Source organism: Nyctereutes procyonoides, unplaced genomic scaffold (genome assembly GCF_905146905.1).
Source record: "Nyctereutes procyonoides isolate TBG_1078 unplaced genomic scaffold, NYPRO_anot_genome, whole genome shotgun sequence".
NCBI classification, from domain to species: Eukaryota; Metazoa; Chordata; class Mammalia; order Carnivora; family Canidae; genus Nyctereutes; species Nyctereutes procyonoides.
Window position 1 is genome coordinate 19,600,770 of NW_026575125.1, and position 25,806 is coordinate 19,626,575.

Here is a 25,806-nt window from a genome sequence, read left to right on the forward strand (position 1 = left end):
AGATGTCCCTTAATGCTACTAGAAAAGGCAATAATGAGAATAATTATCTAATTAACAAGAATAGCAAACACTAACACGGTGCTTACTATATGCTCAGCTCTGATCTAAACTCGTTACACATACTCATCTAATCTTTCCGACAACCCAGGTAGGTGAGTACGATTATTATTTTTAATATAGTAGAAGACGAAACCGAGGCACAAAGAACTAATTTGTACAAGGCCACATGGAAAAGTGGGAAGCCTGTGATCTCGCCTAAATAATTGTTATACTGTCTCATAATGGGGGTGTGTTTCATATTTCAATCTGTATTACACGTCCTCACCCCATAGAAAGTGTAAATTCATCCAGGCGAGCATCCGCAAGATTGTGGGGGCTTGTGTGGGGCCGTGTCTCTGCCCTCCAGCCAAAGACCACTGCGAACACATCTGTAGGTGAACAAGTTGGGTTTATTATGTCTCGTTGCTGTGAGGAAAACACGCAACTTGGCACAGCAGGGCATCTCAGTGAGTGCGTGCTAGATTTATTACAAGATTTGGGCTGATTTGCCTGGGGTGGCGCAGTGGGTTAAGGATCCAATTGTCCATCTCAGCTCCGGTCTTGATCTCAGTGTCTTGAGTTCAAGACCCACCTTGGGCTCCACGGTGGCCTTGGCGTTGCAGCCTACTTAAGAAAAAAGATTTGGGCGACGCCTCAGCAGCTCAGGGGCTGAGCGTCTGCCTAAGGCTCAGGGCGTGATCCCGCGGTCCTGGGATTGAGTCCCGCATCCGGCTCCTCACAGGGAGCCTGCCTCTCCCTCTGCCTATGTCTCTGTGTGTCTCTCATGAAAAAATAATATCTTAAAAAGAAAATTAATAAGAAAAAAGATTTGGGCTTTGGTTGGGTGATTTGGGGGCGAATTCAAAGAAGCCAGGCTTTGCCCTAGATTGGGTGTTGTTAGGAAGCCAGGATAGCACCAAAGCCAAGCTGTGAGTGCCAGGCCAACTCCCAGATGTTAAGGGCTGCTTTTTCTCTTTCTCGGGACAATTGTATATGCCAAGCCGTCCCCATTCCTATACCCAAGGACAAATACTGAGAAGACTCTGAAGGCTCTGCATTTGTAATGGAATGTCACATGTGTATAAAAGTGTGAAGTATAGTGATAAATTAGGGCAGGAGTTCTTAAATCTTTTTTTTTCCCCAAGATTTATTTATTTGAAAGAGAAAGAAAGCAGGGGGAGGTGCAGAAGGAGAAAAGTTTCAAGCAGACTCCTGGCTGAGTATGGATTGTAGTGGGGCTTGATCCCAAGACCAATGAGATCATGACCTGAGCCAAAAGCAAGAGTTGAATGCTCAACCTGACTGAGCCACCCCAGGGCAGGAATTCTTGATTCAAGGGGTATATGAACTTAGATGGGGAAAGAAATTACAACTTTATTTGCGCTCATCTCTAACTGAACTTCAGCATTTCTTTCAATTTTAGTGTAGGCAATAAAGCACAGAAGTAACAGCAGTATCTGGGACTTTGTCATCGGTAGAAAGCACAGATATTTTCATACAATGTTACACTCATGGCAGATTTCTTGACATACCATTTCTGCTCATTACCAATTCACAAATACAGGAGTTATTAGAGCTCTCATTTTATTTAATGCATAAAGAGGATAGATTCCTATAATTTTGTTTTTGGAAGTATTTTGCAGTGATTTCAATATAGAGTCCTTTGTGATCCTATGTGTTTTATGTTATGCATTTAAAAAACGTAATTCTTGGTAGTCGTCCATTAGAGTCCATCCATAGAAGTCCACAACACCAAAAGAAAATTAAGAGCCCCCGCTTTAGTAGAAGAGACTAAGCAGTGAGTAAGAATTTGGGAACCGCATCCAAATCAGAGTAAGGCATCAAAAGATAGAAAACCAAGGATAGAATCAGTTCATTTAGTACACACCCTTTTAACTTTACCACAAGGGGAACTGAGCTACCAAAAGGTTAAGGAACTTGCCTTAAGTCCCACAGCTATTCCATGATAAAACTAGGACAGAAATTTCTTAGACAAGCATGTAAAAATTCTCCACTCTCACTAGACATGGAGGATTCCATAGTTAGCAAGATGTTTCTGGCCCTCAATGAGCCTTGTTGGGGTGACAGCCAAGAAAACAGATTATGGCATAATATGAGAAGTACTATAAAAGAAAAACATGTACAGTATTATGGGACCTTGGAGATAGGGTGAACAGTTGTATGAAAAAGAGGATGGAAAACGTCAGAGAAGAGGCATCAATTAGCTGGGGTCTTGAAAGCTGAATTGATGTTTGCTGGCAGTAGGAAAGAAGAAAGAGAAGAGAGAAGAAATGGTGCGTCAATGGCACAGAGTTGAAAAACACTGATTTTGGTGAGAAGTTCTTGTTCTCACAGAGTCTAGAAGACGAATGCTGGTGAAAGTTGGTATTTTGATATTTGAAAGAGTAGACTGTAGATTGAGAAAAGTCTAGAACACCATTCTAAGGAGTCTGGACTTCAATGTGGAGGAAATGAAGTGTCCCTGAAAGACTTTAAGCTGGGAAGTAAGAAGGCTGGATTATTGCTCTACAGAATTAACTCCAGCTGCAATGTGGAGGAGGGCCAGAAGGACACAGACTAGAGACTGAGGGACCAGTTAGAAGACTATGGATAGATGCACTTGTCTTTTCCACTTCCCTCAGAATATTTTTAGTACCTAAAGCATGTAAACTGAAAAAAAATAAAAATAAAAATAAAGCATGTAAACTGTAAGCAACATTAAGACATCCATGGTGCCTTCCTTTGTAAAGGATTCTGGAAATAGCCCAACAATCATATGGCACTTGAGCCTTGTCCAAACGGTGCAGTAATATAGACTATGACCTCAAATGCTGAATCTATGTACTTTCAGAATACTTCATCATAAGGAAAATGAAGCACTCCTCAAAGGTGTCAGTTAGTGGTGTTCCAAAGTCAGATAATCCACGCTCAGGAAAAGACTACAAAATGCATTTGTCAAATATTGGAAAGAGAAAAGCAGTACAACAGTAAGTAGCCATCTTTCAACCTTTATCATTTTCCACAACTGGTCAGTTTCCATACCGTATTTGCCCAGCTAACATCAAACACTTTTTGTTTTGTAAATTAGAGGGCTTTTTATGTGTTTTAAAATTACTTTTGGGAAAAAAATAAATAAATAAAATTACTTTTGAATTGAATAGTAATTATTATAATTAGTTTTTCATAATTTGCAAAGCATGTTAACACACATTTCTTTGATCCTGACAACTCTGTGAAGCAGTCTTATTATTACATTTTATAAGTGAGGAAGCAGCAACTGGGAGAAGGTAAGTGATTTGCATAAGGTTAAACAGCTAATAAATGGCATCATCTAGGAGTTAAAGCTTTGTTTCTGTAAGTCAAGCCTTTTCTTTTTGTTTGTTCTATCTGTTAAATAGGACTTATTTTTAAAATTAAATTCAAGTAATTAACATGTAATATGTTATTGGTTTCAGGGGTAGAGGTCAATGATTCATCAGTCTTATATAATGCCCAGTGCTTGGTAATATAGACTATGCCCTCCTTAATGTCCATCACCCAGTTACCCTGTCCCCCACTTCCCTCCAGCTATCCTCAGTTTGTTCCCTATGGTTAAGAGTTTCTTATGGTTTGTTTCCCACTCTGATTTCATCTTGTTTTATTTTTTCCTCTCTTCCCCTATAATCCTCTGTTTTGTTTCTTAAATTTTACATATGAGTGAAATCATATGATAACTATTTTTCTCTGATTGAGTTATTTCACTTAGCATCATACCCTCTAGTTCCATCCACATTGTTACAAATGGCAAGATTTCATTTTTTTTGATGGCTGAATAGTAGTCCATTGTGTGTGTGTGTGTGTGTGTGTGTACATCTTCGTTATCTATTCATCTGTTGATGGACTTCTGGGCTCTTTCCATAGTTTGGCTATTGTGGACATTGCTGCTATAAACACTGGGGTATGGGTGCCCCTTCAGATCACTACATTTGTATCTTTGGAACAAATGCCCAGCAGGGCAGTTGGTGGGTCATGGGGAGCTCTATTTTCAACTTTTTAAGGAGCCTCCATACTCCTCTTTTCCAGAGTGACTGCACCAGCTTGCATTCTCGCCAACCGTGTAAGAGGGTTCCCCTTTCTCTGCATCCTTGCCAACATCTGTCATTTCCTGACTTGTTTATTTTAGCCATTCTGACAGGTGTGAGGTGGTATCCCATTGTAGTTTTGATATCTATTTCCCTGCTGGTAAGTGATGTGGAGCATTTTTTTCATGTGCCTGTTGGCCATTTGTATGTCTTCTTTGGAGAAATATCTTTTCATGTCTTCTGCCCATTTCTTGATTGGATTACTTGTTTTTTGGCTGTTGAGTTTGATAAGTTCTTTATAGATTTTGGATACTAGCCCTTTATCTGATGATAAGACATTTGCAGATATCTTCTCCCATTCTGTCAGTTGTCTTTTGGTTTTGTTGACTATTTCTGTTGCTGTTCAAAAGCTTTTTATCTTGATGAAGTCCCAATAGGTCATTTTTGCCTTTATTTCCCTTGGTCTTTAGAGACATGTCTGGCAAGAAGTTCCTGTGGCCGAGGTCACAGAGGTTGCTGCCTGTTCTCCTCTAGGACTTATTTATTTATTCATGAGAGACACACAGAGAGGCAGAGACACGGACAGAGGGAGAAGCAGGCTCCATGCAGGAAGCCTGATGTGGGACTTAATCCCAGGACTCTAGGATCATGCCCTGAGCTGAAGGCAGATGCTCAACCACTGAGCCACCAAGGCATCCGTCCTCTAGGATTTTGATGGATTCCTGTCTCACATTTAGGTGTTTCATCCATTTTGAGTCTATTTTTTTTGTGTATTGTTTATGGAAATGGTCCAGTTTCATTCTTCTGCACTTGGCTGTCCAATTTTCCCAACACCATTTGTTAAGAGATTGTCATTTTTTTCCATTGGAAAAAATACTCTGTCAAAGATTGGTGACCATAGAATTGAGAGTCCATTTTTGGGTTCTCTGTTCCATTGATCTATGTGTCTATCTTGGGCCAGTACCATACTGTCTCGATGATTACAGCTTTGTGATATCGCTTGAAGTCTGGAATTGTGATGCCACCAGTTTTGGTTTTCTTTTTCAACATTCCTCTGGCTATTTGGGGTCTTTTCTGGTTCCATACAAATTTTAGGAGTATTTGTTCCAGCTCTGTGAAAAAAGTTGATGATATTTTGATAGGGATTGCATTGAATGTATAGTTTGCTCTAGGTGGCATAGGCATTTTAATGATATTTTTCTTCCAATCCATGAGCATGGAATGTTTTTCCATTTCTTTGTGTCTTCCTCAATTTCTTTCATGAGTGTTCTATAGTTTTCAGAATACAGATCCTTTAGTCAGACCATTTCTACTCTACATCTTATAGTCTGCATTTTGCCAGCCAATGGTGACATTATACAGGAGTATCTTTCTTCACATGTAGCTTTGTGAGGGGTAAGGATGGGATTGGGGGGTTTTGGAGAGAGTAATCCCTACAATCTGCTGAGATGTGAGCAAAAGTAAAATGATTCTCTGACCTGACTGGAATGAGCCTGGTTCAAGCCACGATCAGAGAAGGGGGTTTCTTTTTTAGGGCCTGGTTGTCTGTTCCCAGAAAAGAATTGGACCTACTGTAACTTTGAGTATTCTATGTTCTATTTTCATAGCACTTGGACTAGTTGGACAGTGTTTTTAAGAACTAACTATAATGAAATCATTTTAGGTCATAGATGTTTTTAGAAAGCAAATTTGTCTCTTCCTACGTTTTTAGTTATAATATATATGCCTTTTGCTGATAAAGTTTTAGCTGGGACTTTTTTTATCTCAAGGGAAAGATTCTCAAATATCTTATATCCTCATTCTGACTAGATTCTGCAAATGGCCAGTTCCAATTACCACATCCAAATGTTCCTTATCAGATCAGTCTTAGGGTGGAGAATGGGAGGGTACAGGGGGAAGAAGCATAAATTGAGTTCCCCAAGATTTTAGGAAAATGAAAACTACTTCACTAATCTTAATCTTTTGTTTTTCTTCTCATAACTAATAGAGCTATTTCAGCTCGAAGGATACAGAGAGCTTGGTTATCTCATGTGAACAAAAGAATATTTAAACTCCTAAAGCACACAGTTTGTGCAGCGGTATGTATTTTGCTTTTTGTTTTCTCTGACACATCTAATTACTTATCAGCTAAAAGGTCTGTTAAGTAAAGATAAAGTATGTAACCTTTTAAAAATCTCTTCTATATGAATATAATAGTGCATGGGATTCTGAGATTGCTCCTTTGTTTATCCCTAAATGAATATTTCTGGATTTATTTGTAAATAATGTGGGTGACTGTTATTTCCTTTTCTGAAACTAAAATGATGTTTTTAAAAAATCAATTTCTTATTTGAAGATGTGGGACACTGATCTTCCAACCAGAAAAATCTCTGAATTAAGTGCCCTTACCTTCCACCCAGCAGTTTTACTTCTAAGAATCCATTCTCCAATATATGTACAACTTCATTGCAGTATTGTCTGTAACAGCAAAGAAAGTAAACCATAAAATGTCCACCAATGGGATGCTGGTTAAATAAGTATTGGTGCTTTCATAGTGTTTAACCTTGCAGCCTTATATGTGACTCTGCAATATAAAGATAGCGAAGATATTTCATTAAGGAAAAAAGCAAATATAGAATAGTATGAATAATATGGTCCTATTTAAGCAAAAACAAAAACCTCCAAAGGTGCATATCCCCTCACCCCTCTGAAAAACAACTCTGGCAATGCTAATAGAGTATATAAAGCTTTCCTTCATATAGTACCAAGTATTCTAATAAAATCACCCATGATTACAATAGTTTATAATTAGTAATAGCCACATTAAGGGAATTTTAGCAGCTCTGAAAAAAATCATGAAGTCTGAGCAGTTTATACACTTCTTCACCATCTGACCCACAGATGCATTTCTGATGCTAGTAAAAGCGGAATACCTCAGAGAAAACCCGCTCAGTAAAGAGGTGACATTTCAGGTCCTTTACCCATTGTCTTCACATATGGAACTTGCATTTAATTATCATAATACTGATTTTGTTATAACTTTAGATGTTTATAGTAACAGAAAGAAGGAAATTAATTCTTTTTTAAAAATCTCTTATCCTAACACTTTAAATTCCTACCTGACATTAATAATGCTTTGTCATTTTAAAAGCCCTTTGGTGTACATTTTTATGTGATTGTCATTGGCATAGAGGTTGGCAGGGTCATGTTGGGGGTGGAGTGGGGGCTTTATTTTTTTAACTTGCAAACACTATTTATTTATTATTATTTATTTATTTATTTATTTATTTATTTATTTATTGGTGTTCAATTTGCCAACATATAGAATAACACCCAATGCTCATCCCATCAAGTGCCCCCCTCAGTGCCTGTTACCCAGTCATCCCCACCCCCCGCCCACCTCCCTTTCTACCACCCCTTGTTCGTTTCCCAGAGTTAGGAGTCTCTCATGTTCTGTGTCCCTCTCTGATATTTCCCACTCATTTTTTCTCCTTTCGAGTGGGGGCTTTAGAGTCAAATAGATCTCTGTTTGTATCTTGGCTTGCCCATGTACTACCTGTATGCCTTTGAATAAGTTACAGACACTCCCAGAGTCTCAGCCTGCTCATTGGAAAGATGGGAATGGGGATCCCTGTGTGGCGCAGCGGTTTGGCGCCTGCCTTTGGCCCAGGGCGTGATCCTGGAGACTCGGGATCGAATCCCACGTCGGGCTCCCAGCGCATGGAGCCTGCTTCTCCCTCTGCCTATGTCTCTGCCTCTCTCTCTCTCTCTCTCTCTCTCTCTCTCTGTGACTATCATAAATAAATAAAAATTAAAAAAATATTTAAAAAAAAGGAAAGATGGGAATGATAATATTTGAATAATACTGCTGAGCTGTAAGGATTAAATGAAGTTATGTATATAAGGCATGTAACAGAATATGCGGTATATAAAAGGTGCTTAAAAACTAGTAGCATTACTATTACCATCCTCATTTTACAGTTATTTTTTTTAGATTTTATTTATTTATTCATGAGAGACACACAGAGATAGGCACAGACACAGGCAGAGGGAGAAGCAGGCTCCATGCAGGGAGCCTGACGTGGGACTCAATCCCGGGTCTCCAGGATCACACCCTAGGCCAAAGGTGGCGTTAAACCCCTGAGCCACCCAGACTGCCCATTTTACAGTTATTTATTCAATATCAAATACTTGCTAAACCTGCTGTGTTCCAAGGACTGTACTAGATGCTAGGAGTATGGTAAGGAAGAAAGACATGATCAGTACTTTCACGCCACTTACAGTCTAGTAGAAGACACAGATTAATTCATAGTTAGTTATAATACGTGGTGAAAAGTGTTGTCATAGGGAAATACCAGTGCCTGGGATGTCAAGAAGGGACACCCACTCAAGCTTGAAGGCTAGAAAGATAAAGTAATTGATTCAAGATTACACAGGTACTAAATGGAGGAGCCCAGACCAGAACCCAGGTCTTCAGAACTCCAAGCCTGGTGCACTGTTCACTTTACCATGCCACCTCTGTTATTCTCAGTAAGTTACACCTGGACAGAGTACCATTTTCCATTTATAGCATCATCATCTATTTCAGGAATATTGTGTGACACGTGAAATACTGAAGAAAGTGAGCCCCTTAGAAGCTGAGCTTGTGAAAGATCCTAGCATGAAGTATAAAGTTAGATTCAGGTAATATTTCTATACTGGTTTATTTCAAGAAGCACTTAGTTAAAATGAAAAAAAACCTTATAAATGTATTTTCTTTTTTTTTTAAAAGATTTTATTTATTCATGCGAGACACACAGAGAGAGGCAGAGACATAGGCAGAGGGAGAAGCAGGCTCCCTATGAGGAGCCCGGTGTGAGACTCGATCCCAGGACTCTGGGATCACAACCCGAACTGAAGGCAGACGTTCAACCACTAAGCTACCCACGTGCCCCTAGAAATGTATTTTTTTAAGTCCTCATAAGTTCTCAGGGTTGTTCTTAAATTTACATTTATTGTGTGAGGAAACTGAGGTATGACTCTTGGGCTAAAAGTTGGCTTGAGAGTGGCTCATCTCCCATGATGTGTCCAGTCTGACACGTGAATGAGAATAGTTTTGAGCACACACACCCCAATGTGGCTCTTTCATCTCTGTAATCGATTTCATTACCCATTCTTTTTTTTTTCTTAAAGATTTTATTTTTTTATTCATGAGAGACACAGAGAGGCAGAGACATAGGCAGAGGGAGAAGTACGCTCCTCGCAGGGAGCCTAATGTGGCCCTCCATCCCAGACCCTGGGATCACGCCCTGACCCGAAGGCAGACACTCAACTGCTGAGCCACCCAGGCATCCCTTCGTTACCCATTCTTTCTGTGCTCTGGCATAGACTTTACCCTGCATGCAGGAAACTATGAGAATAATCTTAAGTAGAGGAGGAAAGTAACTAAGCCCTAACCCTGATGCCAAACGACTAATTTTTGGTCTTTATTTCAGATTCAGTGGTGAAACATTTCCACCTTTCATCGTATTTAAAATTTTTCTGCATACTGAAGGCCATGGTAACAAGTATTTCAATGGAAAAAATTTTTTAAAGCCATCAAGTGAGGTGATGTTTCATGATGTACACTTTATGTTACTTTATTTTTTAAAAGATTTTTGTTGGGATCCCTGGGTGGCGCAGCAGTTTGGCGCCTGCCTTTGGCCCAGGGCACGATCCTGGAGGCCCGGGATCGAATCCCACATCGGGCTCCCGGTGCATGGAGCCTGCTTCTCCCTCTGCCTGTGTCTCTGCCTCTCTCTCTCTCTCTCTCTCTGTGTGACTATCATAAATAAATGAAAATAAAATAAAAATTAAAAAAATAAAATAAAGATTTTTGTTTATTTATGAAAGAGGGAGACAGAGATAGAGCATGAGTGGGGAGGAGAGGGAGAAGCAGGCTCCTCTCCCCAGGATCATGACCTAAGCCAAAGGCAGACGCTTAACCTACTGAGCCACCCAGGCACCTCCATTTTATGTTACTTTAGCTTCTTAATATCTGCGTAGTATCTGAATTGCATTCAAAGTATACAGACTAAGTGATTTCACCATTGAACATCCCAGCAGCCAGGTAGCATTTTTTTTAATCTCATGTTTCAGGGTGTCTCTGTTTATTAGCTAAAAAAATATTTGGAATGAATTACTGATAGAGGCCCCAAAAATACTTATCAGTTTTCTTTGTATTAAAATTTTGGTTTAAAAAAATAAAAATAAATAAAATAAAATGTTGGTTTGTGGGATGCCTGGGTGGCTCAGCGGTTGAGTGTCTGCCTTCAGCTCAGGGCATGATCCTGGGATCCAGGATCGAGTCCCACATCGAGCTCCCTGTGAGGGAAGGGCCTGCTTCTCCCTCTGCCTGTATCTCTGCCTCTCTTTCTCTTTCTCTCATGAATAAATAAATAAATCCTTAAAAATAATAAAATTTTGGTTTGTTCATGAGAGACTCTTTATTTGGTATATTTTTTATTGGAGTTCGATTTGCCAACATATAGTATAATACCCAGTGCTCATCCCATCAAGTGCCCCCCTCAGTGCCCGTCACCCAGTCACCCCATCCCCCTGCCCACCTCCCCTTCCACAACCCCTTATTCATTTCCCAGAGTTAGGAGTCTCATGAGAGACTCCTAACTATGGGAAAGAAACTGAGGGTTGCTGGAAGGCAGGTGGGTGGGGGGATGAGGTAACTGGGTGACTGAGGTAACTGAGGACACGTGATGTGATGAGCACTGGGTGTTACATGCAACTGATGAATTAGTGAACTCCAAATCTGAAACTAATGATGTTCTATATGTTGGCTAATTTAATTTAAATTAAAAAAAGAAAAAGAAAATTTTGGTTAGTAATGGACTAAAGTGGCCTATTAGGGCTTTTAAATTATGCAGACCATTTGATGCCATTTTATTTGTTTTAATGGTATTTTATCATTGTTTCTTTAATTCTGGTAGCATATTTAGAGAAAAGTGAGCTGGACTATTGAAAATGAACTTTTAAAATATTTTTCTTTATATGAGTTCTCATACTTTTAAGTTTCAAGTATATTTACCATAATTGTGTCTACAGGATAGGAATCACCTGAAAATATTGTTAAACAATATAGTTTCTGATTCAGTAAATCTGGGATAGGACATGAGAGTCTGCATTACTAACCGGTTCCCAGGTGTTGCTGCTACTGCTGGTTCTTGGACCCCACGTTTAAATCTTTTTTTTTTTTTTTTTTATGATAGTCGCACAGAGAGAGAGAGGCAGAGACACAGGCAGAGGGAGAAGCAGGCTCCATGCACTGGGAGCCTGACGTGGGATTCGATCCCGGGTCTCCAGGATCGCGCCCTGGGCCAAAGGCAGGCGCTAAACCACTGCGCCACCCAGGGATCCCGGACCCCACGTTTAATAGCAAGGATCTGCAATGCTACTACAGCATAGATTTTGCTCCTTTGGCCCTTATACATGACTATAATTGAGAAAAAATGCATGCATTCTCATTCTCAGCCTTTCATAAATCATACATCAAAGGTTATTTTCCTGTAGCCTTCTGGAGATATTTTATTTGAAAATATGAAAAGTATGGCCCATCTTGAAAAGTATGGCCCATCTGAAGTCATCAGTAATGGTATGTGTTCAGAATAGAAGACCACATAGCCTGGGAGTTTCTGATCAGATCCAGGATGTACAGCATTTATTCTCTGAAGAATGTTAGAAAAGAAAAAGAGACTGCCTTTCTCTGTGTTCTCAGGCAACGTCAGAGAACATTTCATTCAGTTTCAGGATATATCAAATGGACTATGTGTTTTCATATGGAATATGGTGTTCCAGAGTCATTAATATTTGTTCATTTATATAGAATGACTTCACATGCAAAAGTTGATATTTATCTTACATTCAGGGAATAAATTCATGCCACATTTATGTACAGAATAAGCTTATCATACCTATAAAATATCATCAATTGTTGCTTTTCTGAGATTACATGATGAGACTTTTCCAGGAACAGAAATTCTCCTGGGTCTGCTCCCAGTGGCCCCTGCTGTCTGCAGGCTAGAGCAAATGAGAAACTTAGAAGCCATGACTGGAAAGGACTCTGTGTATATTAAAACTCATTAAAATGCTGCATAATAACTTCAGTTTTTATTTAAATTACAAAGTAACTTGGGGAAAAAGGAAATAGCACAGAGATTTTTTTAAAAAAGGAAACTATGCCTCATGCCTTTCTGTGCTGTGACTTTCACTCGCCTGGGGTTATCACTGTTAATAGTTTATTGTGTATCCTTCATTTTTTTGCCCATAAAAATACACAAACATGTTTTTAAAATTTTTTGTTTTTATTATGAAAATGTAATAACACTAGTTTGAGTATTTCACTAAACATTCTGAGAGGATTTAAATGATCAGAACATGAAAGAACAGTTTAGGATTCCTTTTTGAGCTACATAACAAACTCTGGTAACACCTGGATTCATGGTTGATAGAAAACCTATAGAATTATTCTTACTATAAGTTTACGCCAGTCCTTTGAATATAGAAATTGTGTGTTTAGCAAGCCGATCCAACTTTCCTAAGTTCATTTCTTTCTTTTTGTTTATTTATTTATTTTATTTATTTTTAAAGATGTTATTTATTTATTCATGAGAGACACACAGAGAGGGAGGCAGAGACATAGGCAGAGGGAGAAGCAGGCACCATGCAGGGAGTCTAACGTGGAACTCGATCCCAGGACTCTGGAATCAAGCCCTGAGCCAAAGGCAGATGCTTAACCGCTGAGCCACCCAGGCGTCCCTCTTTCTTTTTTTTTTTAAAGATTTATTTTTTTAAAGTAATCTCTATACCCATCTTGGGGCTTGAACCCACAACTCCAAGATCAAGAGTTTCACACTCTACCAACTGAGCCAGCCAGGCACCCCCCACTTATTTCTTGGTATGAAATAAATAAGTCAGTTTTAGTTCAGACATATAATCTAAGTTCACTTATGAAGAAGGGAGTTTCACAGTTTTGTTGTTGTTCAGTCTTTTCCCTGGTACTTATTTCCGTTTCTAGTTTCATTTCCTTATCATTTCCCAGTAGCGTTTCTCATGTGTTCACACTTCGCGCGTGCATGTGCGCGGGCACACACACACATACACAAAGTGAAAACAAGTGAAAAGATATAGAATAGCCTAAGCCATTTTAGAGAAGAACAAAGATTTACATTAACTGATTTCAAGAACTAAAAAGCTGCAATGATCCCACAGTGTTGTGATGGCCTAAAGACAGACATGTAAATCAATGAGATAGAATAGAGAATTCAGAAATACACCCACTCATAGATGATCCATTGATTTTCATCAAATGTCCCAAGTCAGTTCAAATGGTGCTCGAACAATTGGATAGCCAAGTGTACAAAAGAGAGATCTCATTTCAGTTACCTACTTCGATGATCTATTTTCAGAGCAATGCTTATTTACAGAGGGTTGTCACTATAGTTCATCCTCCAACTATATTTAGAATATTCTAAAGCCTTGCTACTCAAGAGTGTGGTCTACAGACCCACAGCACTGGCATTCCCTGGAACTTACTAGAAATTCAGACTATCAAGCCCCTCCCCAGACCCACTGAATGAGCACCTGCATTTTAACAATCCCCCCAGATGATCCTAGGCACAATCTAGTTTGACAAGCACTGTCTTACAGGTGCCCCCCCCCCCCCGCGCGCGCGCGCGCGCACACACACACACACACACAGCGTGGCCTAGAATGCCTCTGGGTAATTGACAGTTCTTAAACATGAACATCCAGCAACCATTAGTTTAAATTGAAGATCCCTGTTCTTTTTGAGGATTAGGCATTTATGTAAAAAGAAAAAACACCATTATTAATAATAACTGCCCTCATTGAGCACCATTGAGTCCTGTGTTAAACACTTTGTGTGCATTATCATTTAATTCTCATAAACTCTAGAATGTAGATTCTGTTATCTTCAGTTTTAAAAGACCAAGTAACTTGCTGAAGGTCTCAAGCTAGAAAGGGAAGGAACCGATATCAAAACCCAGTGATCCTGACTCCAGAGCCTGTGCTCATAATTAACCACTCCTGAGCCAGGACGCCTGCTAAATATGTTCCCTTATACAGGCTCCTGATAACTCCAGCACAGTCCATGTTATTCCCATTCAGCCTGTGAGGAAGCCAGGACTTGGAGAGGCTTGCCAGGGGCAGAACTGACACTTGAATACTTCTCCATCTATCCACTGCACTGTGCACACTTCGAGGTTGAAACCACACCAGCAGCTGTGCTGGTTTCATTAATTCTGAACTCACGTATAATCGAACTGTTCCAAACTGAGAAACCCTGTTCCTGTGCAGAATACCAGTTCATGCTACCTTCGTGAGAATTTCCAGCTGGGCGGGGACGTGACTTGAGATAGTCGCTTGACAAGGGCAGGTGTGGATCTAGGCCAGCATGTACCTGTGGGGCCGTGGGGGCTTCTGGGCCACAGTGATGCCAGATATCAGGGGAAGTGTCAAATTTAGAGATGCCTGCCTTTGACCTTTTGTTTGAGTCACCCACTAAGAATGGAGCCTGCCTTTTTTTTTTTTAAATGTCTATTTATTTATGATAGTCACAGAGAGAGAGAGAGAGAGAGAGAGAGAGGCAGAGACAGGCAGAGGGAGAAGCAGGCTCCATGCACCGGGAGCCCGACGCGGGACTCGATCCGGGGTCTCCAGGATCACGCCCTGGGCCAAAGGCAGGCGCCAAACCGCTGCGCCACCCAGGGATCCCTTGGATCCTGCCTCTTGAATCCTAGTCTGATTGGCTGCTGTCCTGGGCTCTTCGCCTCATTTCGGCCCTTCCCTTTCACCTGGGGCTGGGCACTTCTTTCCCATCCCTTCCTACCCAGAAGTACTTTCCTGAAGCTAGCCATACAGCAGATGCCTGAGAAAGAAAGAATGGCCTCCATGCTGGCCATTGGAGGGCAAACTTTTTTCAAACCCCTGTCGCAAGTGGGCAGCGAACCCTCCCCGTGCTGCCCGGCATAGGGATTTTTGGCTGGATCCTGGAATGGGCCTCACACAGCTGAGCCACACAGCTGAGGCAGTGTACAAATAAGGAAACCGGGGCTTGGAGAGGTTGTGGGTGGTGGCTGAGTGGAGTAGAGTGGGGAGGGACTGGCAAGAAATACCCTTACTAAGTAGCTTGAGCTAAAGTAAAATACAGTTATATCTAAAGAAATTCTCAAAGCAGAAATTATACAGCTTTCAGATGTGTTCACTGTATAGTTTATTTGCTTTTACCTTTAGCGTCACCATGAGGGTAGTTAATGAGAACCCACGGGAAATTAATTACAAGAAAGCATAATGGTGACACGTGCCAATACTGTCTTTTCTTTAGATGCGTAGTATATAAAGAAACTAATGAAATGGAAAACAGAGATGATCTGCCTAAAGGAAGGTTCATCACAGAAACTGTTTCTGTCCCTTCCATGTAGTACATTAGGAATAAAACTACCACCATTTGAATATTCTTTAATTTTCCATGTATGTCCATGTGCTAAGCTTTGAAATTAGAAAAATAAATAAAAAAGGAATATTCTCAATAACAAAAGTGAAAATTGAAATGGAAACTATATCCTCCAGGCTCATTGTCGTATTGTGTGTTAAGTAAAAAGAACAGATTCCAAATTCTGATCTCATCTCAAGCGGCCTCACATCAACATTATAACCTGGAGTTCCCATGTTTTCACAAATACACATTCTGAGATTCAGAGGGAAAGAGAAACTGATCTGGAATCCAAAGATATTTGAATTTTATTCTACGCCAGTCTCCATTCTCATAAGCATATGCTTTGTGGCCAGAAGCATAGATATGTAATATAAATATGTGTTAGAAGAGTCAGCACATACTTATGGGGGGTGGGAACGAGGGTGGGGAGTACTTAAGTCTCTACTCAGTCTATGTATAGCTCTTAGCAAAGGATGGGCGTATGTGGAACGGTATGGTACAGACAGGGCCAGATGAGATTTGGGCCTCCATATTTTCTGGCATTCTTCTACCTCTGCCCTCTCAGGTATTTTCCTTTAGTACAAAATGCCAGCGTTTTGGAGAGAAAAAAAAATGCTTCACTACTCTTTGGCCACAGAGAATGAAGTCTGAAGGAGAGGAAGGTCTAAGCAATGTGAAACATACATGTTTCCATTTGGGGGTGAGGTATTAACTAGCGCATAAAAGAGAGTTGGCCCAGTAACACCTTTCACTGCAGTTCCTAGGGCAACCTGTTTAATAACCAAGGAAGTTTTCTCTGCCTTGACAGCATGAATGACGCTATAGATTTGTTTTGTTAAGGGAAAAGAATGTTTTTTAAGAGGGGAAAAAACATTTTTAAAACACTGTGGTTCTCTGAGGGTTGGAGACTCAGCTACATTACATTTTAAAACTATGTAGATATGGTTACGGAAACGAATTTTAAGCGGTTTAAAAACTCTTATACAATCTTTTCTTTGTAAATACAGTCTTTTTATTGAATAGCAAGCTGCTAGAAGAAAGGAACAGTATTTGATGTGTTTGTCAGAAGAAATATGTAAAGTGTGCACTGATAATTATTGCTATTATACTACTGTTTTAAAAATATGTTTTCTATTCTCTTTATAGGCAGTGGCTGATGCTTGCAAAATTATGGGGAAAAAGAAGTTTTACCATCAGGTTATGGAAGATGAATGTCTTTTCCAGAAGTTCAAAATAACTGATAAAATAGATATTGTCACCCTGAAAGACTACATGCAAGTAAGGAATTGAGATTTAGATATTAGAAACAACAATTTTTAAAAAAGCTTTCTGTGGGCACCTGAGTGGCTCAGTTGGTTAGGCGCCTGCTTTCAGCTCAGGTCCCACATCGGGCTTCCTGCTCATTAGGGAGCCTGCTTCTCCCTCTGCCCCTTACCCTTCTCGTGCTCTCAAATAAATAAGTAAAATCTTTTAAAATAAATAATCTTTAAAAACTCTTCTGACCTTATCCTCCAAGAGGAAAGGATCATACATTTTTTCACTATAGAAAAATAAGCATAATATAAAATTTGCCATCTTAAATGGTATAATTCAGTGACATTAAGTATATTCACAGTGTTGTTCAGACACCACCACTATCTAGTTCCTGAACTTTATCACCCCAATAGGAAACCTCCCTTGTATTAAGCTGTCACTCCCTGTCCCTCCATCACTCCAGCCCCTATCACTCACTAATCAGCTTCCTGTCTCCCTGAATTTACCTATTCTGGATAGCTTGTATTCATGGAATCATAAAATATTTGGCTCTTTGCATCTGGAGAATGATAGCTAATGAATGTGGCTTTTCTTTTGGGGTTGATGGAAATGTTTTGGAATTAGATAGTAGTGCTATGTAGAGTTAATTTGCTAAATGCACTGAATTGTGTACATTTAAAATGGCTAAAATGGTGAATTTTATATTTTGTGCATTTTATCTTGGTAAAAAGTAAAAAACTCAAGTACGTGTTGCTAAGAGAGTGCATGATGGAGATTTGACCTAGTGAGAAGGGGTTATTATTATTATTTGGGTGCTTTGTGGTACAAGTGACAGATTATTCCCAACCACAGGAGGCTTAAACAGCAAGGGAATTGTACTGTCCCATGTCTGAAGTCTACAAAGAGGTGGGTCTCAGGCCAGCTAATAATACAGCAGCTCAAGGACATCAGGGTCCTCTACAGTGCTCTTGTCTTCCTCCACATGGTAACAAGATGACTATCACATTCTTAACTTCCTTTAAAGTCAGGAACAAGGGGACTCTTAAGCACCATTTTCATTTTTATCTCAAGAAGAAATATCTCTGGGAGTGCTTGGTTGGCTCAGTTGGTGAAGCATCCAATTCTTGATCTCAGCTCAGGTCTTGATCTCAGGGTTGTGAGTTCAAGCGCCCCATGTTGGGCTCCATGCTGGACATGGAGCCTACTTTAAAAAAAAAAAAAAAAGGAAAGAAAGAAAGAAGAGAAAAATCTTTGCCAGAAGTCCCCAACAGACTTCCCCTCAGATCCCATTGATCAGAATCCTAACCTAATTGCTGATAAAGGAAAATGAGATCATTTTCCACCATTGACTTAGAACCATCATGGTTCATGTGCTGGGGCCCTCCTTCCTAGAACACGTGGCTGCTCCATACTTGAAAAAAAAAAAATCAGGGCTCTGGAGGCAAAGAAGAAGTGGGAAATGGTTGATGGGCAGGCAATCAACAATGTGTCACAGCCTCAGTCTGGGGCTGAGCAGGTGCTGTGCCCCAGGCAGAGGCTCTGTGGCAGGAGGAACTGCAGGTCTGTGGAGCTGGAGAAGAGAGAGCAGAGGTTTGGGCAGGCAGCTTGGAGGGCTGGCAAGAGAGCATCAGACAGGCCTTTTGACAATAGCAAGGTATTTTTCTTTTTCTTGATCCTGTGTGCAGGTAGAAGCTGGTGCTTCTTAATGTGTTAAGAAATGAGATGATCTAATCTAATGAGTGAAGGGATCTGTCTGGCTGCAGTGTAGGGAATGGATTAGAGTATAGCAAGAGCCTTCTCCTAGTTTGGATGTTCCTGCTGTATTTCAGGAGAGACGGTGGTATCTTGGCTGAGGGCTGTGAGGCTGGAGACACAAGAGATAATTAGAGAGTAAAAGCAATGGGCCTTGGTGACAGACAGCAAGGCAGGCTAAGGGGAGGTGTCCGGCATGGCTCCTAGGTTCCTGGTTTGCATAATGGATTGGACAGCAGTACTAAGTCAGGAACCTTAAACTAGATACCTGAATAATAATAATAATAATAATAATAATAATAATAATAATAGCAAATGCTGGTGTAGTACCACCTCCTTTTATTCTCACAATAACTCTAAGAGGTAGGTACTATTATTACTGCCATTTTACAAGTTCTAAAAAAACAATGGATACAAAATTTCTGGATAATAATAATAATAATAAATGGCCTTAACTGTCCACTCAGCTAGTTCATTGTGACACATGAAGTTAATGCAGTGCCTTGGAGACTCCCAATTCTGTTTTCTTTCCTTTAGAGTCTTAACCTGGAAAATGAGGGAATTCAACCCTCATTTGAAATAATAGAAATAAGTAGCACTTTGGGATGCCAACTATCTTTGCAAAGGATGTGGCTCACATACTTGGAGCATAGGACTGTGCCAAGGATTGGTGTCTTAGGAAGAAGTCCCCGATAGACATGTTGGGAGAGAGAAGCATGGTGATTGCTGACAATCATTTTATCAATTTATTGAGCCCCTTATGGACACAAGCACTATTGCTGGCTCTTTTTATGTATAGTATATCTCCTTTAATCTTCAAGTTTGTAGATTATGTGACCCTTTAACAGATGAGAAAAATGGAGTTTAATAAGATTTCTTAAAACTTGGGACACCTGAGTGGCTCTGCAGTTAAAGCATCTGCCTTTGGCTCAGGGCGTGATCCCTGGGTCCTGGGATCGAATTCTGATCAGGCTCCCTGCACAGAGCCTGCTTCTCCCTCTGCCTCTATATCTCTCTGTCTCTCTCATGAATAAATAAATAATTTAAAAAAACTCGCCCAAGTCACTTAACAAAGTGCAGAGCAGGTCATTGACAGTTCTGAGATGTTTACTCATTTTACTACTACACTCTCAGCAAGTAAAATATGTAGTCAGTCCTCACTTTGCACAGTAGTGCAGGGTCATGAAAATGTGCAGCAGTACTTCGCTGGCTTGGTTGGTGGAGCATGCCACTCTTGATCTCAGGGTTGTGGGTTCAAGCCTCACAATACATGTAGAGATTGCTTAAAGATAAAATCCTTTAAAAAAATGACCGTGCAGGCAGCCCCGGTGGCCCAGCGGTTTGGCGCCACCTTCGGCTCGGGGTGTGATCCTGGAGACCCTGGATCGAGTCCCACGTCAGGCTCCCTGCTTGGAGCCTTTTTCTCTCCCTTTCCCTCTGCCTCTTCTCTCTCTCTCTCTCTGTCTGTTATGAATAAATAAAATCTTTTTAAAAAATGACCGTGCAAGCTGAAACCATGCAAATCGAATTTAATAATCAATGGGAAAAATCATGATTGTTCCATACCTTTAAAAAAAAAAGTTTGTCAAAACTAAAAACTCTCTGTCTGTTATAAATATATAGGAAAATGAAAAACAAAACATTTACTACATGATAATTTAAAACACTGGAAACGTTGAGGATTAAAAGTGTTTTATTTCCTTGTGAAAACTTTATCAACGATAAATATACTAAAAAACCATTGAACTCTATACTTTAAGTGGGTGAATTGTATGGGATGTGAATCTCAATAAAACTTTAAAAAAAACAGTTTATGAGGAATAGTTTAAACAGCGCTTACCTTCTTAGTCTTCTCATATAACTTAAAATACATAGTAAACCTCTTTTCTATGCCTTAGTGAATCGCCACACTCCTTTCTAAGTTCAGATTACCTACCAACATTTTATCCTTTGCACTTTAAATGTTATGAAATCTCTCAAAGTTCCTTTAATGTGAAGAGTCTTTTGTCAGCGTCACTTCCTCTGGAACAGCTGCATCCTTTTCGTCACAACCACTTTCCTCATTTATGCCGCTAAGTTCACCTTCACCACTTTCCTTCCTCTTGCTGCCCACCCGCAGTCTCTTGAATGACGGCAATGTCAATATCCCTTATTTCTTCTAACTGCATTTACGTTTAATTTGAATTTCATTTCCAACATTATCACTTTTTTGTTTCTCTGTTGGCCTATTCTTTTGATTATCTTTTTTTTTTGGTAAAATGGCACATGTGTTTATTACTGGGAAACAAAGAGGTGACACAACTACATACTTTGCTCTCTGTGTGTGAACTGAATAACAGATCATCAATGGCCAATCACTGACACTTTGGAAGAAGGGACATGATTTGTCACTATTCACTACACATATCTGTTATTTCTGTAGTGATCTATGGACTGGAAAGCTATCAGCAAAGTTTGTACTTCATACAGTTATTGAGTTATACTGCAGAAACTGAAATTTGAGACATGTTGAAGGACTGGGGTCATTCAGTCAAATGGTAGTAATTAAAATCTGTGCATGCCTAAATGATACAAAATAAAGACTGCTTGTGGGGGTGTAGGGGTGTGTGTGCATGTGAGAGAGAGAGAGAGAAAGAGAGAGAGAGAGAGAGAGAGAGAGAGAGATACCTTAAATACCTAGCTGATATTCTGTCCCAGCATTGTAGATCCTCTAGCCCTATTCCTGCCTCTTAAATGAATATTTTATAAGGTTGATTATATATATATGCATTTTAACATTCCTAATTTGTTATTTTAAATTTAAAAATAAATACATGAACGTGGGATTTCTACAAATGCTCCAAATGAAAATAGTGAAATTCACCACTTGGTACCAGAGGTGAACTCATTATTTCTTGTGCAAATGTCCTCTCGATCCAAGCATATTATGAACTAGCACTACCAGGTATGCAGATCATGTATTTGGCATTAAAATGTTTATTCATTAAATTAAAAAATATTTATCATTAAATAAAGATTGAGTGAGTGGGGTACTATGTGTGTGATGCTGTATGACAAGGATCCTGCCTTGTGGTGGGGGCGCTAAGTACACAGAGAGCTAAAACATCAAGTAGTCAGTAATAAGCCATAGAAGAAAGTTGCTGATTAATTTCAGAGATGGGATCAAGGAATACTTTTTGGATGAAGTGACATTGGACATTGGAACCTTGGGAAATGTGTCTAAAAACATTCTGGAGTACCCACAGCCGATCATTCTTACTTGTTTTTTCCATATAGTATTCCAGTCTTCTGGACGAGACCCCTGCATCTTCTGGTGGTAGAAATAACTACTGGCGAAAATTAGACCTCAAAAACATCCCCAGGACAATGATAATATATGACATAGTTGATTATGCAGAGTCTGGAATAATATCAAACCGTCTACAAAAAGAAATGAAGTATCTATTACAGAGACCACAAACAGAAGAGATGCGTCAGCGTCAGCTACGGATTGTTTCTGAAGTTAGGTAAAAGTAACATTTTCCTGGGGTTACAATACTAGGGGTGTTTCTGAAAATGTTCACATTCTGCCAAATAGCTCATGAAAGATAATAATAGGGCATATGGGAAAAATAGGGTTGGGGCAGAATGCTCAAAACGTACACATCTTTGTAAGTAGAGCACTAACCAAAAGGACAATTGGAACCTGGGGAGATAACTCGCACCACCAGACAGGCAGCTCAGGATGGCTAGAGGGGGCCACAGCAAATATTAAAAAACGGACAATAGAGTTGAAACGCTGGCAACTCTTTAATTGGAGTGGGTAGTCAACACAGAGGTAATGCAGATGGAGGTGGAGCCCTGGGCTGGCATGGCTGCCTTTTCAGGGTATGTGAGAGGCAGTGCAACCCGCCAATAACCAGAAAGCCCCCCCCCAAGGTGGGGAGTATGGTGGGGGCAGCAAGGGTGGACTGTGGGGTGGGGGGTGCCTCTGGGGCAAGAGCCCTAGATGCAGGTGCTAATTCTTGTTTTCATAAATACAGCCCAAAGGGCCCCCGTTGCCTATGCAACACAGAGCTGAGGACCTTTTCCTTTTCTGCTGAAGGTTATAATTCTACTCTTGTGATTCTGGCTCCCCTTGCTGAGGACAAATTGCATATAAATTACAGTGACATTATTCTCTTCTTTAGCAATAGCATGTGAGCCAATTCACATTATAGAAGCTCCTATTGTAGCAAAAGAGACTGTATTATGATCTGAAACAATGCGGACAGAATATGACTGCTCCAATTATATTCCTTTTTCTTTCCATTATAAGTCTCACCTAGCCCATCTTATTTACAAGCTTTCTTTCTTAAGAAAAAGAGGTAATCAGATTGAAGAGCATCTATTGGTAGTCTATTTCCATGGAGTCATATTTGAAATGAAAAAATACTCCTTCGGTACACAGAGGAGACACTGGTCTTCTTGTCAGGCAAACACACTGGGTTTTTTTAAGGGCTAGAGATGAGTGGTGCTGACCCAATAATATAATTTAGCCCATATATTTTATGATCGAGGCTATACATTTGCCAGACAGATGGCCTGGTGTAGGGTACAGTCTGTCATCATGAAATAGATTTTCTCTAACTCATCCATATAGACACTGAATATAGAACTTAACCCTATTACCACCAAGGTCAAATAAATGATGCAATTTTCCCTGCCACCATATATAACCCTAGGCTCCCTGCTATTTGGACTCTTGCTACTGATTATCTAAGAATGAGCCACTTGAAGAGCCAAATTAAGTAGCCAAATTCTAAATCAATTAAAGAGGGAAAAGTACTTTCTTACAGATTTCTTTGAATGCGGTGTTTGGGATCTCTCAGGAGATCAAATATTTGAGTATGAGTAGTTTATTTGGGAGGTGATTCCCAGAATCACTGATGAAAGGGAGACAAGGAAGGGCAGGCAGCCAAAACAGCATGTGTTAGCAAACAGGTTACTTCTGCAGGTGAGGGGAGCTTAATCTCTCCTGGGAGTATCCAAGCCATTACAGAACATGCACCTCAAGTTATCTAGTGGGGGCAAGGAAGTTGGGATATTTATAGGCTGATGTGCATCACTCAGTGGCTAAGGACTGTTTCTGAGGGAAAGTGTTAATTCTCAGGCACTTTCCCAGAGCATGGGCTCTCATTTCCACAAGAAAGCTGTCATGCCAAGAGAGGCCAATGCTGGCAGTTGGAAGTTGGGCCTATGTACTTCGTGGTGGTAAGGCCTAGGGGACTGTGGGCATGGTACCACCTGTATCTGATCCCAACACTGATAAAGACAGCTTGTTTTTTCAGCCATTATGAAATTTAATACTCTTTTGTGTTACTATGACTACTACATGGTATTTTCCAGGAAAACTGATTTTAAATTGATACCATGTTCTATAATTTTCATCATCATTGTGATCCACATCATCATTTATACACCTTCATAAGTGCCAAATAAAGAGCTATGCCCTATAATTTAAGCAGAAATGATGCCTTTGGCCTAAAAACTTACATACAGTATTGCTCCAAATACAGAGGCCTATGATCTAGTTGCTAGAAGACGCTTTAATAAAATTTGCAACTTCCTTTACATTTAAATGTTATTTTGTGCATTTTTTTCTGTCTACAATTCAAATCTTTTCTAGATGCCCTTCATCCGTTTCAGCTATCAAACCTTTATATCGGCCCTACCAACAGCAGAATCAAATTAAACATCTGGGTCGTCAATCCAAGCAAGCTCTAATGAATGTGGAAAAAATGAAAAAAGCTTATAAGATGGCTAAAGAAAAAAATGCTTCCGTGGGGACTGTAAGTTGAACTCGTACTGAATTCATTGTTTTGGACACTAGTCAAACTGTTAGTAATTCTTCTTCTGTAAGTAGAATTTTCCTAATTTACAAGTTCAAGGCTAAAACACCTTTGGTATATATGTGGATAGTATAAAGCTGTGTTCCTCTTGGTAACACATGTTTTAAAAATTCTTCAACAATATAGCTAAACTGATAAATACCAGCTGTTTTGGCCTCACATCTGTATAAAGTGGCAAACAACAGTCATCTCTGTATGTTGACACTATTGATTCAGCACATCTCAAATAGTGCTTTTCTCAAAATAAAAGTCATTTCTATCTAGACTTATTTAAAACTATATGCATAAAGTCTGCCTCAGTATATTCCTACATTGTAGGAATATTTACAACTAACATAGCTATGTATTACTTTGTAATTCTTTAAAAATCTATATGTGGTATAAATTTTTTGAAATGAGGCTAAGTATAAACAGTCCATATAAAAACAGAAAGTAGTAAAAAACCAAATGTAAAATCCTTTCCTCTTTTATTTATAATTCTACTTAGGAACCACAAACGGACAAACCAGGCACAAAGCAACAACAGTCAATCATCTTCTCTACCCCATCTTTTGACATTGTGAAAGTTGATGAGCTTGTGTCAGATGAGGAATTGAGAAAAGAAGAAAAGGAATTATTTGCCTGGTATCAAGACTTGTATATTAATAGTTCTCCATCATGTTAATATACAGCTAACTGATAGAAAACCAAATTATTTAACAGTCTGTCTTGCTAATATGCGTATTAAAGGAAAATGAAATATAAACAAGCCTTCAGAATGCTCTCTTAACCAAATGTGTGACCGATTTTTAAGCCATTTTAGTCTTACCATAAGCACTAATATTTTTTACTGACAGAATTTTAATCTGAATAAATTATTTCTACTAGATGCCCTTGAACTAGCTGTATATAGTTTTACTCAAGAAATGATTAGTAAATTAATCCCTGGAACTTTTACTCAATTCTGATTTTCCTTCATTTTTAAAAACATCTAAACAGGCCATGCTTAACATAAATATTAGAATTCACAGAATAAAAGGCTGCTCTTGCATCAGCTTTTTTTTAAACTGGCATGTTGTTTTTACAAAGCACCTTTTGATTGACCTATTCTAAATTATAATACAAATAATAATGAATTTGTTACTACAGTAGACACAACCTAGCATACCTAATCATTATCGAGGATTGTAAGGACCTGGGGCAGAATGTCTCATCTGCTTCAATGTTGTATTGGGATATTTTTCAAGTATAAAAAAGGTTTTGAGTAATATTTACTGATCTCCTTTTGATCTGATCATCTTATTCCTGGTATAGTACAAATTATTGATATTTTTTGTGATCTAGGCTGTTAGATTATATCAAACCTTACCAGGAACTACGATAATTA

General features: G+C 39.5%; 1 protein-coding gene across 1 annotated transcript; it reads left to right on the plus strand.

The window, feature by feature from the left end:
• The first annotated feature begins 70 nt into the window (after positions 1-70).
• CUNHXorf58 (chromosome unknown CXorf58 homolog) lies at positions 71-25,170 on the plus strand. Its single transcript, XM_055338803.1, has 9 exons — positions 71-148; positions 2,891-3,026; positions 6,088-6,178; positions 8,668-8,762; positions 9,554-9,665; positions 16,711-16,842; positions 21,847-22,076; positions 24,218-24,380; positions 24,928-25,170. Exons 2-9 carry the CDS (start codon positions 2,911-2,913, stop codon positions 25,102-25,104), a joined length of 1,116 nt encoding a protein of 371 aa, XP_055194778.1. The 5' UTR covers positions 71-148; positions 2,891-2,910; the 3' UTR covers positions 25,105-25,170.
• The last annotated feature ends 636 nt before the right edge of the window (positions 25,171-25,806 follow it).